This window comes from Schistocerca cancellata, chromosome 1 (assembly GCF_023864275.1).
Source record: "Schistocerca cancellata isolate TAMUIC-IGC-003103 chromosome 1, iqSchCanc2.1, whole genome shotgun sequence".
Lineage (NCBI taxonomy): Eukaryota > Metazoa > Arthropoda > Insecta > Orthoptera > Acrididae > Schistocerca > Schistocerca cancellata.
Window position 1 is genome coordinate 1,286,682,147 of NC_064626.1, and position 13,115 is coordinate 1,286,695,261.

Sequence of the window (13,115 nt, forward strand, 5' to 3'; positions counted from 1 at the left end):
GAGCATGTCTGAATGGAATATACTGCTTTATAGAAAGCTGTCCTTTCCACAGTAGGAGGGATTCATCAATTGACAATTCTTGTTCCGGAGTATAAGCATCTTCAATTTTTTTTTGTAAATGGTCAATGCCAGGTTTCAGTTTGAACAGTTTTGAAGGAATTCCACAGTCTTGCGAATACAAAGTATTGTCATTAAAATGAAGGAACTTCAAGAGAAGACTAAATCTACTTCCAGAGATAATTTTTCAGAAAATAGGAGTTTCAACAACTTATTTTCTTGAATAATACATTTTGAATTCGGGTTTTTGCACAATTCCTTGGAGAAATAGCAATGCAAACAACTAATAGAGCATTCCGTTTTTTGTAGGTAGCCACTTGTGCACACTAGATGATTGTTTCAATTTGTCTGCATACAAAATTTAAAATTGTTCAACATATTTGTTTGTTTCACTTGATATAGTTGTTAACAAGTTGTCATCAAAAAAGAAGTTAAAAATATTTAATAGATCTGGAGGATCGTTGAAACTAATTTTTACTCCTGGAGTGCCAGTGAAAGGAAACTTATTACTGATAGGAATATCAGTACTACATTTAACTGACCAAGATCTTGGAGAACTAGTGTCAGCAGTCAGCACTACTTCTGTGACATCCTCTTCCACACTTGACGTTTCTGTATCACTATCACTAAAATTGTCATCACTGTGTTCTCTGCCGCTCGAAAAACTGTCACTAGACCACTCATTATCACTTTGGTATAATAATAGTTCAATGGTTTCATCACACAAAGATGAAGAAAATGTGTGCTTTGACATGTTTGCACTTGGAAAATTCTACTGTCTCACAAAATATATTGTTTCACTGAAAACACTGCCAGCAACCTCCACTGAAAGAACTCTACACTGTGTAGAGTGACTCTAGTGGCTGATATAGATGTCAAAATGAATTTCACAGGTGGCCAACCGCATGCCCGAGTGCCGTTCATCAAGCATATACCACAACGCCAACAAGTGGCCAACCTCCATTCGACGAGCACATGTGGCAAGAGCATGACTGGGCGAATGCAGTTCGTTGAGCACGACGGCAGTGCAGAAATGGCTCGAGCCCAGTTCATCGAGCACATTCCAAGGGGTTAAGTCATGGGTCACACACACACACACACACACACACACACACACACACACACACACACACACACAGATTCTTAACTCTCAGCAAAATAGCCACAGGTTTGAAGATTAGTATTAGTTCAGGACAGAGTATTGTTCACAATGTATTACACTTCAGTAAGGTTTCTGTGAGATGGGTGCCACATCAGTTGACTGCCGATTTGAGAGACCATTGTGTCGATACCTGTGAAGAACTTTTGCATCATTTCACACTGAAAGTGATGCTTTTCTGGGAAAACTGTTACAGGCAATGAGACTTGGGTCCACATCACCAACCAAAAACAAAAAGGTCAAACAAAAAATGGCTCCACAGCTCTTTTCCAAAAGCAAAAAATTTCCGCACTCAACTGTCTGTTGAAAAAGTCATGCTCTTTCTCTTCTGGGATGCAAATTGAAAATTTCTGGAGCATTACAGGCTTAAAGGAGTGACAGTAGCTAGTACTTCTTATTCAGATATGCTGAAAAATCAACTGCAACATGCTGAAAAATCAACTACAATTAGGAGTAAACAATGAGGACTTCTGACTTCAGAAGTATTGTTGCAGTATGATAATGCCCAACCACATACAGCCCATATGACAATTGAGACTATTCAGAACATTAAATGTGAATTCACCAGACATCGCTCCTAGTGATTTTCATGTGTACGATGCACTGAAAGAAGCAATGAGAGGCAGGCATTTCTGAAGTGACAAAGAGGTGAAAACCACAGTGGATGACTAGGTACACACATAACCAAAAGAATACTTTCATCATGGTATCTATGCACTTATGAAGTGGTGTAATATGTACAGTAAATGTGAGGGAGACTACATCGAAAAATGACATGCAAGTTTTTTGTTAGTTGCTAAAATTAAAAATATTATAGCATTTTTAAGGTTTTAACTTGAGTCACCCTCATATTATCATGAATAAAACTGAGAGAGCAAAAGTTTAATAACAACTTTTACAGAAACTTGACTGCGGTTATAAGAGTCAAAGGACATTGAAGGGAGGCAGTAGTTGAGAAGTGAGTGAGACTGGGTTGCTGGCTGTTATTCAGTAATTTTATTCAGTCTCTACAATGAGCAAGCTGTAAAGCAAAGCAAGGAGAAATTTGGAACACATCAATAAGATGAAAAAGAAAAAGAACTCATGGTTTTGTAGTTGAACAGGATAATGTCTTGAGGAAATTCTATAAGATGAACATTAACCAAAAGTAAAATGTGATAAACAGGGTACTGTAGAATTAAATCTGGTGATGTTGAGGGAAATAGATTAGGAAATGAGACTCTGAATGAAGCAGATAAATTTGCAAAATAACTGACAGTTGGACAGGTAAATGTGATAAAACTGCAGGCAGACAAGAATAGAGTTAGTAAGAAAAAGTGTTTTCTGGAAGTATTTGTCTGGAGTATGGCCTTATATGATGAAGATAGGTAGCAGAGACAAGAAAAGAATGGAAGCTTTTGGAAAGTGATCTCTGTAACGCTTTATGCTGTGTACTGGGTACTAATGTTCTGATACAGGCCACATACTGAGTGGCGCAACACCTGTTGCTTAGGATCCAGTTCTACACTAATAAAAAGTTCATACAGTCAGTTATTGACACATAAAAGCTTCTTAATTAAATAATAAACATGATGTCCATGTTGTACAACATTGCAGTGTTCAGCTTCAAGTCTTATAATTAGCAAAGAAATGAAAGGTTCTTCAAGAAATCATAATAACAGCCATGTTTGCAACATGCAAATATCTACAACCAATAGGCTGAAAAACAGTTTAAATATGAATATTACTTGATCTGTTGTCCTAATGACCACACCTTTGTTACGTATTGAAAAGTCAGCAAGAATGTTACAGAATACAGAACGGTGCTTAATTTAGCAAAATAAGTTTCTTCAAAATTTGGGTATTCATTGAAAGTAATTACATTTTTAAGAACTTAAAATTCATCAGAAAGTTTGGAAGATGGACCACAATTTACTTTAAACTTTTCCAAACTTGCTGTACTTGGTTAGTACTGAAATGTAAGATATTAATTTGCTTTGTAAATCAAAATTCCAAATCACTATTGATTTTCACAGCAATTAACACCAGAATTCGATTTAGTTTTTTGCAACATTAAAGTAATGTGCATAACTTATAAAATCACTTTAAGATGACAACAAAAGAATAAAACCTAAAACTAATCTTTAAAAGTTTCAAATGTTCAAATGTGTGTGAATTCCTACGGGACCAAACTGGTGAGGTCATCGGTCCCTAGACTTACACACTACTTAAACTAACTTACTTATGCTAAGAACAAAACACACACACACACACACACACACACACACACACACACACACACACACACACACACACCGAGGGATGACTCGAACATCCAATGGAAGGGGCCGCACAATCCGTGACATGACGCCTCAAACCGCGTGGCCACTCAAGGTGGCACAAAAGTTTCGAAAACAGCTACTGAATTCAGGTCCATTGCACAGTTAAACACAGGGGCTATAAATTGTATTTCTGTAATTAATGATTATTACATGTAGGTAGAAATATTAATATGAAATAATTAATATTTGTTTAGGTTTTATCATAAATAATGTCTTCCCTTCGTCATCTGCTTACGGATGCTAAAATATAAATAACATATTGACTCTGGACTATGTCTGCCATGTTTTGACACTCAGATGCCAGAGAGCAGAAATTGTCTGGATGTTGTAGATGATAGATGTAATTTTGTCATGCACATTTTTAACATTGTGCTGCACAATAGTGTCAATTGCGTTGAAATGTTTTATCACTTTGACCTGAAGTGAATCTTCTGATTGAATAATAATAAAAAATAAACTAAATTTATTTATGACAAAACAGATCCTTTTCTTTTTTTCTTTCAAACTGCTCAGAGGAAATTTCAAACATGGCAAAGGCAACTGTGCAGTTTCAATGCCAAGCGAATCATTGAGAGTTTGGATTAGTTTTGGGAGTTTCTCAGATTTCTTGCAAAGCTAGAGCATGTTGTGCTGACTTCACATTAGGGCTGATGGCAAGCTTCCAACTACTCTTCCAACTAGTGCAATGACAAGAATACATTTATGCAGCATATAGTGAATTCTATTGTCTGTCACAGAGTATTTTAGAAAGATTTAGTGTAGACCATAGCCATGATGGATGCTGTCAGATGTTACTCAAATATTTTGATATGACTTACCTTCTGTTGAAAGCAGAAATAAACCAGGAACCAGACAATGTGTGTGAGGTAGAACCAGCTCAACCAGCTGGAGAAACAGTAGATCTAGATCAATGAGGACTTGATCATGTGGTGCTAGACCAAGAAGGACTAGATCAAACAGCAGGCAGTGTTCTACAAGGGTTTTGTGTTGTACTACAACAAATGTTCATAAACATATTCTCATAAATTAATGATAATTGGAGAATGTGGTGCCACACAATGTGGCACTACACAAAACTGGCGCTAATAGCATAGGCACACAGGGGACACACATGACACAGGTCTTTAAGTCCTAAATCCATGTATTGGTGACAAGTTGAGAAAACCATCCTAAAACACATGTGCTACAAAACGCCACAGTTTCCTGCACATTTTCCCCAACATCAGTAAGGGGTACGATCACCATGCACATGTACACAGGCCGCACAACGGGTTCGCATACTCTGGATCAGGTGATCGAGAAGCTGCTGGGGTATAGCCTCCCATTCTTGCACCAGTGCCTGTTGGTGCTCCTGAAGTGTCATAGGGGTTTGAAGAAGTGCAGCAATACATCGACTGAGAGCATCCCAGATGTGCTCGATGGGGTTTAGGTCTGGAGATCGGCAGGCCACTCCATTTGCCTGATATCTTCTGTTTCCAGGTACTCCTCCATGATGACAGCTCGGTGGGGCCGTGTGTTATCATCCATCAGGAGGAAGGTGGGACCCACTTCACCCCTGAAAATGCAGACATACTGGTGCAAAATGACGCCCCAATACACCTGACCTGCTACAGTACCTCTGTCAAAGACATGCAGGGGAGTACAGGCACCAATCATTATCCCACCTCACACCATTGAGCCATAACCTCCATACAGGTCCCTTTCAAGGACATTAATAGGTTGGTATCTTGTTCCTTGTGCACACCAGATGAAAACCCGGCAAGAATCACTGTTCAGACTATATCTGGTCTCATCTGTGAACATAACCTGGGACCACTGGTCCAATGACCATGTACTGTGTTCTTGACACCAGGCTTTACGGGCTCTCCTGTGACCGAGGGTCAGTGGAATGCACCTTGCAGGTCTCCGGGCAAATAAACCGTGTCTGTTCAGTCAGCTGTAGACTCTGTGTCTGGAGACAACTGTTCCAGTGGCTGCGGTAAGGTCCCGAGCGAGGCTACCTGCAGTACTCCGTGACCGTCTACAGGCACTAATGGTGAGATATCGGTCTTCTTGTGGTGTTGTACACTGTGGATGCCCCGTACTGTAGTGCCTGGGCACGTTTCCTGCCTGCTGGAATCATTGCCATAATCTCGAGATCATACTTTGTGGCACACAGAGGGCCGGTGCTACGACCTGCTGTGTTTGACCAGCCTTCAGTTGTCCCAGTATTCTATCCCTCATAACATCATCAATATGTGTTCTTTGAGCCATTTTCAACACACAGTCACCATTAGCACATCTGAAAATGTCTGCACACTCACTCCCTGCACCAACACACCTCTGTGTATGTGTACTGCTGCCACCATCACTGTGCCACGACCGCAGGTCAAATACACCGCATGGTCATGCCCTAAGGTGATTTAAACCCGCAAATGGCCCACCAGAGTGTTTTTTTATGATGTATCAGCATTATCCATAATTTATGAGCATGAGTGTAGTTAAGAAGACCTATGGATGTCATACTTTCAAAAGAACTCTGTCAAACAGGGAACCAGATTTTACAAACAGATAAGAGGATTACAAGTGAACCAATTATAAGAAAATAGGAATGAGGAATTGGGAACACAAAAAATGGACAAGGAAAGTGAGGAAGTAGAAATACTTCAGCAAAAGGGCCATAATTGGCAATAAAGTAACTGTAATTTTTCTGAGGAATAATACTTTAAACAAAAATGTGGAGAAGTTGAAAAATTAAGATCAGGCAGTAAGTAATTATGCTGGACATCAACTTATTGATGTCAGTACTACAGTTCACAACATGTAAAACCTACTACACTAATTAATATACTACAGAAAGGTGACCTACAAGATTCAAAAGCTAAGCATTCCGTCTTTCCAGTAATATTTTAAACTATGTAAAACTAATTATCTTCCCAAATAATTAATGTTTCAGTTCCATGTTGTTACCAATTTTTGTTGCAGATTTTGTCCTAATTGTTATTAGAATCTGACTTTTGATTATTTACTTTTGTTACCTTAAATTTTCTGTACAATGTGACATAAAGCACTGATTAATTAACTCACTAATTCATAATTTCATGTCATTTATCTTAATTTGCAATATGGTGCTTAGGCATGTAAACAAGGGGCTGCACACCACATAAGAATAATTGTGTCCACGATTTTTTCTAACTTTCTGCCTAGCAACAGTTTGTGTAAGCCAAAACCACATTAGCTCTGGTAATTCATCCAAAACAGTAAAATCTAGCCTAGCTGATTTTCAAAGAATAATTTAGTTTACAAAAAAACAGTTTATTTTTCACTCCCATCTTTACATAATCAGAGATCACACAAAATTAGCTGTTCATGGTTTGAACGCACATGAGTAAGATCTATGTTGGGTGCACTCTCATTGTTGGCTCATGTCACATCATGCAAATTTTGTACACCAAAGTACATGCACTTATAAAAGAAGAGATTCATTAATGTTTAAGGACTTTTGAGTGATTTCAGTACTTCAAATTACAGAACATTTTAAATGAACTGTGTTGTGATTGATAGTGAGTGTGGAATGTCATCATAATCAAAATGAGTAGTAGTTGGACATGGTGATGCTTATTATGGACTGCATTGTAGACTATTATAGTATTCTTTGTGAACAGTGACTTTTGTGTAAATTTGAACAGTTATTGTATCCCAATTGAACATTCAACATTGCCACTGGACTGTTGGTAAGTATTTGTAGGATCTTATTCTGTGCATTAATATATTTCTGAAGTTGGCAAAGTGGTCACTGTTATAATCAAACTTTGTAAGGAAAAATGTGTGTATTAATGCAGTCTAGATGATGGTGTCATGTACATTTTTGCTGTGTCCCACACACATTTATACTTTCAGCTTTGAGGTGAGTGATGCTGCTGAGGAAAAGACTACAACAAGAATGTAGTAATGCTACAGCCACTACAGGAAAAGAAAGTAAGGAAAACTAAATGAGGCTGAGAAAAAACACTCATAAGTCAGTCCAAAGCTACAAAATAAATGTTCAGAATCATCATCTTAGACTTCCTGAGTATCACCTTAATTATTTTAAATTATTCTAAGCATCTTTTTACTCATCAACAGAGGAACTTTAAAGTCAGTACTCTTAAAATTTCAACAAAGAACTTGCTTACTTTCTCAGAGCGAAGAGCCTCAAACAAAGGAGAATATCCTGAGAGATCAGCATATACTTCAAGCCCGGAATCAAAGCACCCCTGCAAAAAAGAAAAATGCGGCATAAAATTGATACATTTCACTGTGGGAAAGGAAGTGATTCTACTTGAATTTTTATACATCACACAGTATTTAGACTTACTAAGCAATTTACAGTATGGCCTTTCTCTGTTGACTGTGGATCTGGATCTAAACTGCTGTATCTGCCATTTATATCTGCGCCTTCAGCAAGCATCCTCCTTGTTAACTGCATGATAAGAAAAATCAAACTGAGTGTTTGTGTAATATCATTAGAATCTTTATCCAGTGACAGCACATTCTTCATAAAGTTTAGGATTGAGGAAATAGCACAATTTTTATTATTATTAAGATTAACGCACTGTTCTTGACCACCAGAAAAAAAGCTCACTATAAGTAACTGGCTAAATGTATGTCTATGTAAATGCATTGCTTGGACTTATTTGCAAATTTGCTTTTGGTATAATCATTCACACCATGTTCTGTTTGCATTAAGATTTCAGTGTAAAATGACCAATGTCACACGTCGGCATGTAGAAGATTTAAAAAACTGAGTGTATTTAAAAGTGTCTGAAATGAGTAATGGTATCAGAAGTAAACCATACATTGTTCTTAAACAAACACATCATTGTCCACTTCCTCAAATTACCAGTAAATGAAACAAATATATCATTAACTTCTTGGAGTAGAGAGAGACAAGGCAATATCATCGAAATACAGCCCACCTAGTGGTCTTGTTGTAGTATTAAGGGGAATCTCACAATTCTCCACCCCGTAACACAGATCCACAAACCTGCAGCCAAGATTGTGACAGAAATCATGGACCTCTGGTTGAGACCTTCCACTTGGCTGTCTACAGAAAGACCTCAATCAATTCAGATTATGCTCCTGCAAATTGTAAGCTCTACTTGCATCCGACAGATGAAGGTGGCAGGTCCTATCTTCCTCAGCTACCTATATGTACTGAGGATCTACTTCTATTTGCTCTGTTTGCAACTGGAACAGGAAAGGAAAAAACTAGTAGTGGTACAACATAAACTCTGCCATGCACCATATTGTGACTTGCTGAGTATGTACATAGACACAAATGTACGATGGCCTCAAAAGCCCAAATGACAGGTGTCATTTGTGCTAACATGAACCACAACTTGAAGATGACTACACCCTTCACACTCAACAGCTGCAGGCAGGGCTTCCTTCACATCTCGGGTGAGCCCCATAGCAGATATACCGAGTGCACACTGGACTACTTTTGAACTCTAGATGTTATTTCCCTAAGGAGCTCCACAACAAACCTAACATTTCAGCTCCAAATAACTAATAAAACCCTCCTACCCCACATTCCTGCTCTTCACAGATACTGCTGAAGAAACACCCACTCACCAACTCACAGGAAGAGTGAGTGAGGCCAGACAGGCAGTCTTTACATTCACTCTCCAACTCAAGTGACATGTACACATTACAACCTGCCATTTACCCTGCACTGGGCATGCTGGAAGCTGCCTCTGCAGCAGAGACCATGCATGAGAAAAGCTATACCTGAGGTGTTACATGTGATGCAACAGTTTCTACATTGACACTATGCCTTGGGGCAGCAGTCTGCAGATGTCTGATCATGGCTAAAAGCGACTTTGGCTGTTTGTGAATTTTAGACAGCTTCTCCAGTATCTGCATACACCATGCATACACACATACACTATCCATCCTACAAGTAAAACTTGAATGAATTAATAGGTAAAAAATAGAGAAAAAAGAGGCTTATTGCTCTTTAGACAAGAATTTCCACAAGAAAATTTGTTAAAACACAAGCAAAAGCTACTAGAAGACACCGAGTCTGTCACTGACACTAATTCACTACACACTGGTGCTCATGTTACTACACTCAAAACTACATGACTGTGCTGCCACAGGTGGCACTAAACTATGCTGCAAAGACTACAAGCTATAAAGAATTTTAAAAATAATAAAAAAATGATCAAAATATCCACGGGTATGCTGCCGGTCTATAGTGTCCAACGGGCACAATATTTCGGCGATCAAACATGTCGCCATCATCAGGTGAACTGACGGACTGAGCTCCTGTGAACGTGCCGGCACGGAGATCCGTACGCTATGGCTGCTCAGAGGGAACTGGGTTCGGTCGCGGCGGCGGCCGATTTAAATACCCTCCGCCCGCGGCGCGCTCCCTCCGCCGTCCGCGCCCAGCGCCACGGTCGCGCGGTGGAACAGATTGCGACGGCGTCTGAGATGACGTCGGTGTGATGGCTCTGTCCGCCGTGGTCGTCACAACTATACGTCTGCTCGATTTACTCTTGATTAACCCGATCGCTGGTTCCCAAGCCTTGCTAAGATTATAGCCACAGTCCCGGTTTATGAGGTCGTCATTGGTGCGAATTTCGATGGCCTCTCTAACAACGCTGTCCCAGTATCTCGACGTCTGTACCAGAATCCTCGTGCGGTCATACTCCATGGCGTGATTTTCCGACAAACACCGCACGAGGATTCTGGTACAGACGTCGAGATACTGGGACAGCGTTGTTAGAGAGGCCATCGAAATTCGCACCAATGACGACCTCATAAACCGGGACTGTGGCTATAATCTTAGCAAGGCTTGGGAACCAGCGATCGGGTTAATCAAGAGTAAATCGAGCAGACGTATAGTTGTGACGACCACGGCGGACAGAGCCATCACACCGACGTCATCTCAGACGCCGTCGCAATCTGTTCCACCGCGCGACCGTGGCGCTGGGCGCGGACGGCGGAGGGAGCGCGCCGCGGGCGGAGGGTATTTAAATCGGCCGCTGCCGCGACCGAACCCAGTTCCCTCTGAGCAGCCATAGCGTACGGATCTCCGTGCCGGCACGTTCACAGGAGCTCAGTCCGTCAGTTCACCTGATGATGGCGACATGTTTGATCGCCGAAATATTGTGCCCGTTGGACACTATAGACCGGCAGCATACCCGTGGATATTTTGATTATCAAATACGCCGGGAGAAACTCAAGAATCACAATAAAAAAATGAGCCCTGCTCTCTCTCTCTCTCTTAGACAAGGATTTGTAGAACCTACACTAGTTATGTATCTTCAAGCATCTTCCACTTCAGGTTTTCCAGCATTTCCATGCTGTGCTCTCCTGAATCGATCAAACTTGTGACCTGCAATAAAACTTTTATTGACTCACAAAGTTTCAGTTATTTTGTCATCATGAAACAGATGTTATGTAGGCATTGGACCAAAGTGGTCTTACTTTCAGTTCAAAGTATCTCTATTACAATGTATGCTCTCAATGCATTTAGTTAATTTTAATTTTAGACATTTGTACAGAAGTACAGTACAACCAGCATGGTCAAGCAAAGACCCCAAAATATCCTTTAAATTGTGACTCACAGCTTTACTAATTGAAACTATTACAGCTAAATAGAGGTTGACTATTAAAAACAAAACAGAATTTTTTTTATGTACAATCTGTACTTACATGTTGACATTACTTTTCCTCAAATTCAAAAATTTGTCACACTGTGATGCCAGCTTCTTTATCTTTTCATCAAAGAATGGTGCTTCAGCTAGTTGCCGACAGCACGCTTGAGCTCATCATCGGCTGTGAAGTGCTCAGTAACCAACTAGGTCTTTGTCTTAGAGAAGAAATGAAAGTTGACTTTTGGGAAATTGTCGAGCCCAAATCCATACTTTCAGTTTCATGAACATCATTGGACACACCGTGTACAAAACTTGCAGTAACTTAACTTCTCTTTGACCATGTTCAAGAAAGTTGTCCTTGAAATATGAGGCACATCTCCAGAAAGTTCAGAAATTGTGCATGGAAGATGAGTGGTCACAATGTTCTCTTCAACCACTGTCATCATGACATCTGTGCAACCAGCCTTGAATTGTTTTTGGACAGTTCCCTCAGAACACCATCTATCATAACCCTATCCCCATACACGATACAATGGATGATGAATCTTGAAAGCATTTACTCTTTCTGCTTGAATGACAGAAATTATCTCACAATTGGTTGGAGATGCATTAAGACCATCCACTGCTTGTTGCTTACACAATGACAAACTGAACTGACAGCTGACTGATGCAACATGACCTACAAAGTCTCATTTTCCAACCTCCACATGCCATGAAGTTTAAATCTTTTTTTTTCCATTTTTAATAGCCAATCAGAGCTTAATGTATGACTAAGCTTTGTATAAAAATATCTTTTATCAAAGCTCTGGAGCACAGACTTATAAAATTTGCCTGACCAGGCCAGATGTGTTGAAGTGGCAGACCAAAAGCTGAAATTAAAGTTAGTAAAATTCACTGAAAGTGTACATATGAGGGTTGGAACTTAAATAGTGGCAACTATTTATTCACAACTGATACAAAAGAGTTATATGTTTGCACTTGTTACTGTCCTTCAAAGTTGTCACCAGTGTTGTGTAGAACCATTGCCAGCGATGTGGAAGGTGTAATAAACCATTAGCAGAGCCTCTTCTGTTGAGGGTGCGAATGGAGCGGTCTACTGCCCGCTGAATCTCTGGAACAGTTCTGAAGCAAATGCCACGAAGTGGCTCCTTCATCTTCGAAATCAAATCAAAGTCACAAGGACTTAAGACTGGGGAGTGTGATGGGTGGTACAGTACTTCCCAGTCCCATCAACTGAACAGAGCAGCCACAGCTTGCACTGTATGCACCCACGCATTGTGGTGCAAAATCATGGGTGTGTTGCACAGAAAGTGTCGCTGCTTCTTTCACAAAGCTGGTCACAAGTGATTCTCCAAAAAGAACAATAATACTGTGCATTGATGGTCTGCTGTGGAGGAATGTAATGCATTAGGATAACCCCATCACAGTCATACACAAGAATCACCATAACTTTAGACTGCTCCATTCACACCATCAACAGAATAGGCCCTGCTAACGGTATACTATGCATTCCACATCACTGGCAATGAGTTCTACACAATGCTAGTGACTACTTTGAATGACAGTAAGAGGTGAAAACATGTAACTCTTTTGTATTGGTTGTGAATCAATAGTTGCCACTATTTACGTTCCAACTCTCATATCAAAAAGGGATGCTTGGAATAGAGAGTAATACCAGTTTATGCTAGCATAAACATAAAAGTCTTCCTGATGACGGCAAAATAGATGAGAATAGTTGCATAAACATAAAATTTGTGGGAGCTTTTGGTTGTATGTACAAAGTGAATTTTGTCAAAGCTGTGGAAAACAACTTGGAGAAGATTTTATAAATGTGTGATAACTGGTATTGCCCATCTTTGTAGAGATGCAGTGTCCTCTGTTAGTCACATTTTTTTATGGGTTATACAGACTTGAGCACTGGTCTAGGATGATATGCATGAATGTTTTGTA

At 39.8% G+C, this 13,115-nt stretch overlaps 1 protein-coding gene across 1 annotated transcript in view; it reads right to left on the reverse strand.

Moving 5' to 3' along the window:
* LOC126095109 (serine/threonine-protein phosphatase 6 regulatory ankyrin repeat subunit A-like) overlaps positions 1 to 13,115 on the reverse strand; it is a 400,015-nt gene that overhangs the window by 210,419 nt on the left and 176,481 nt on the right. Inside the window, exons 8-9 of the mRNA XM_049909822.1 lie at positions 7,874 to 7,978; positions 7,692 to 7,772 (exon numbers count right to left, since the gene is read on the reverse strand). Of these exons, the coding sequence (XP_049765779.1) occupies positions 7,692 to 7,772; positions 7,874 to 7,978 (186 nt within the window). The remainder of the gene's footprint in view (positions 1 to 7,691; positions 7,773 to 7,873; positions 7,979 to 13,115) is intronic.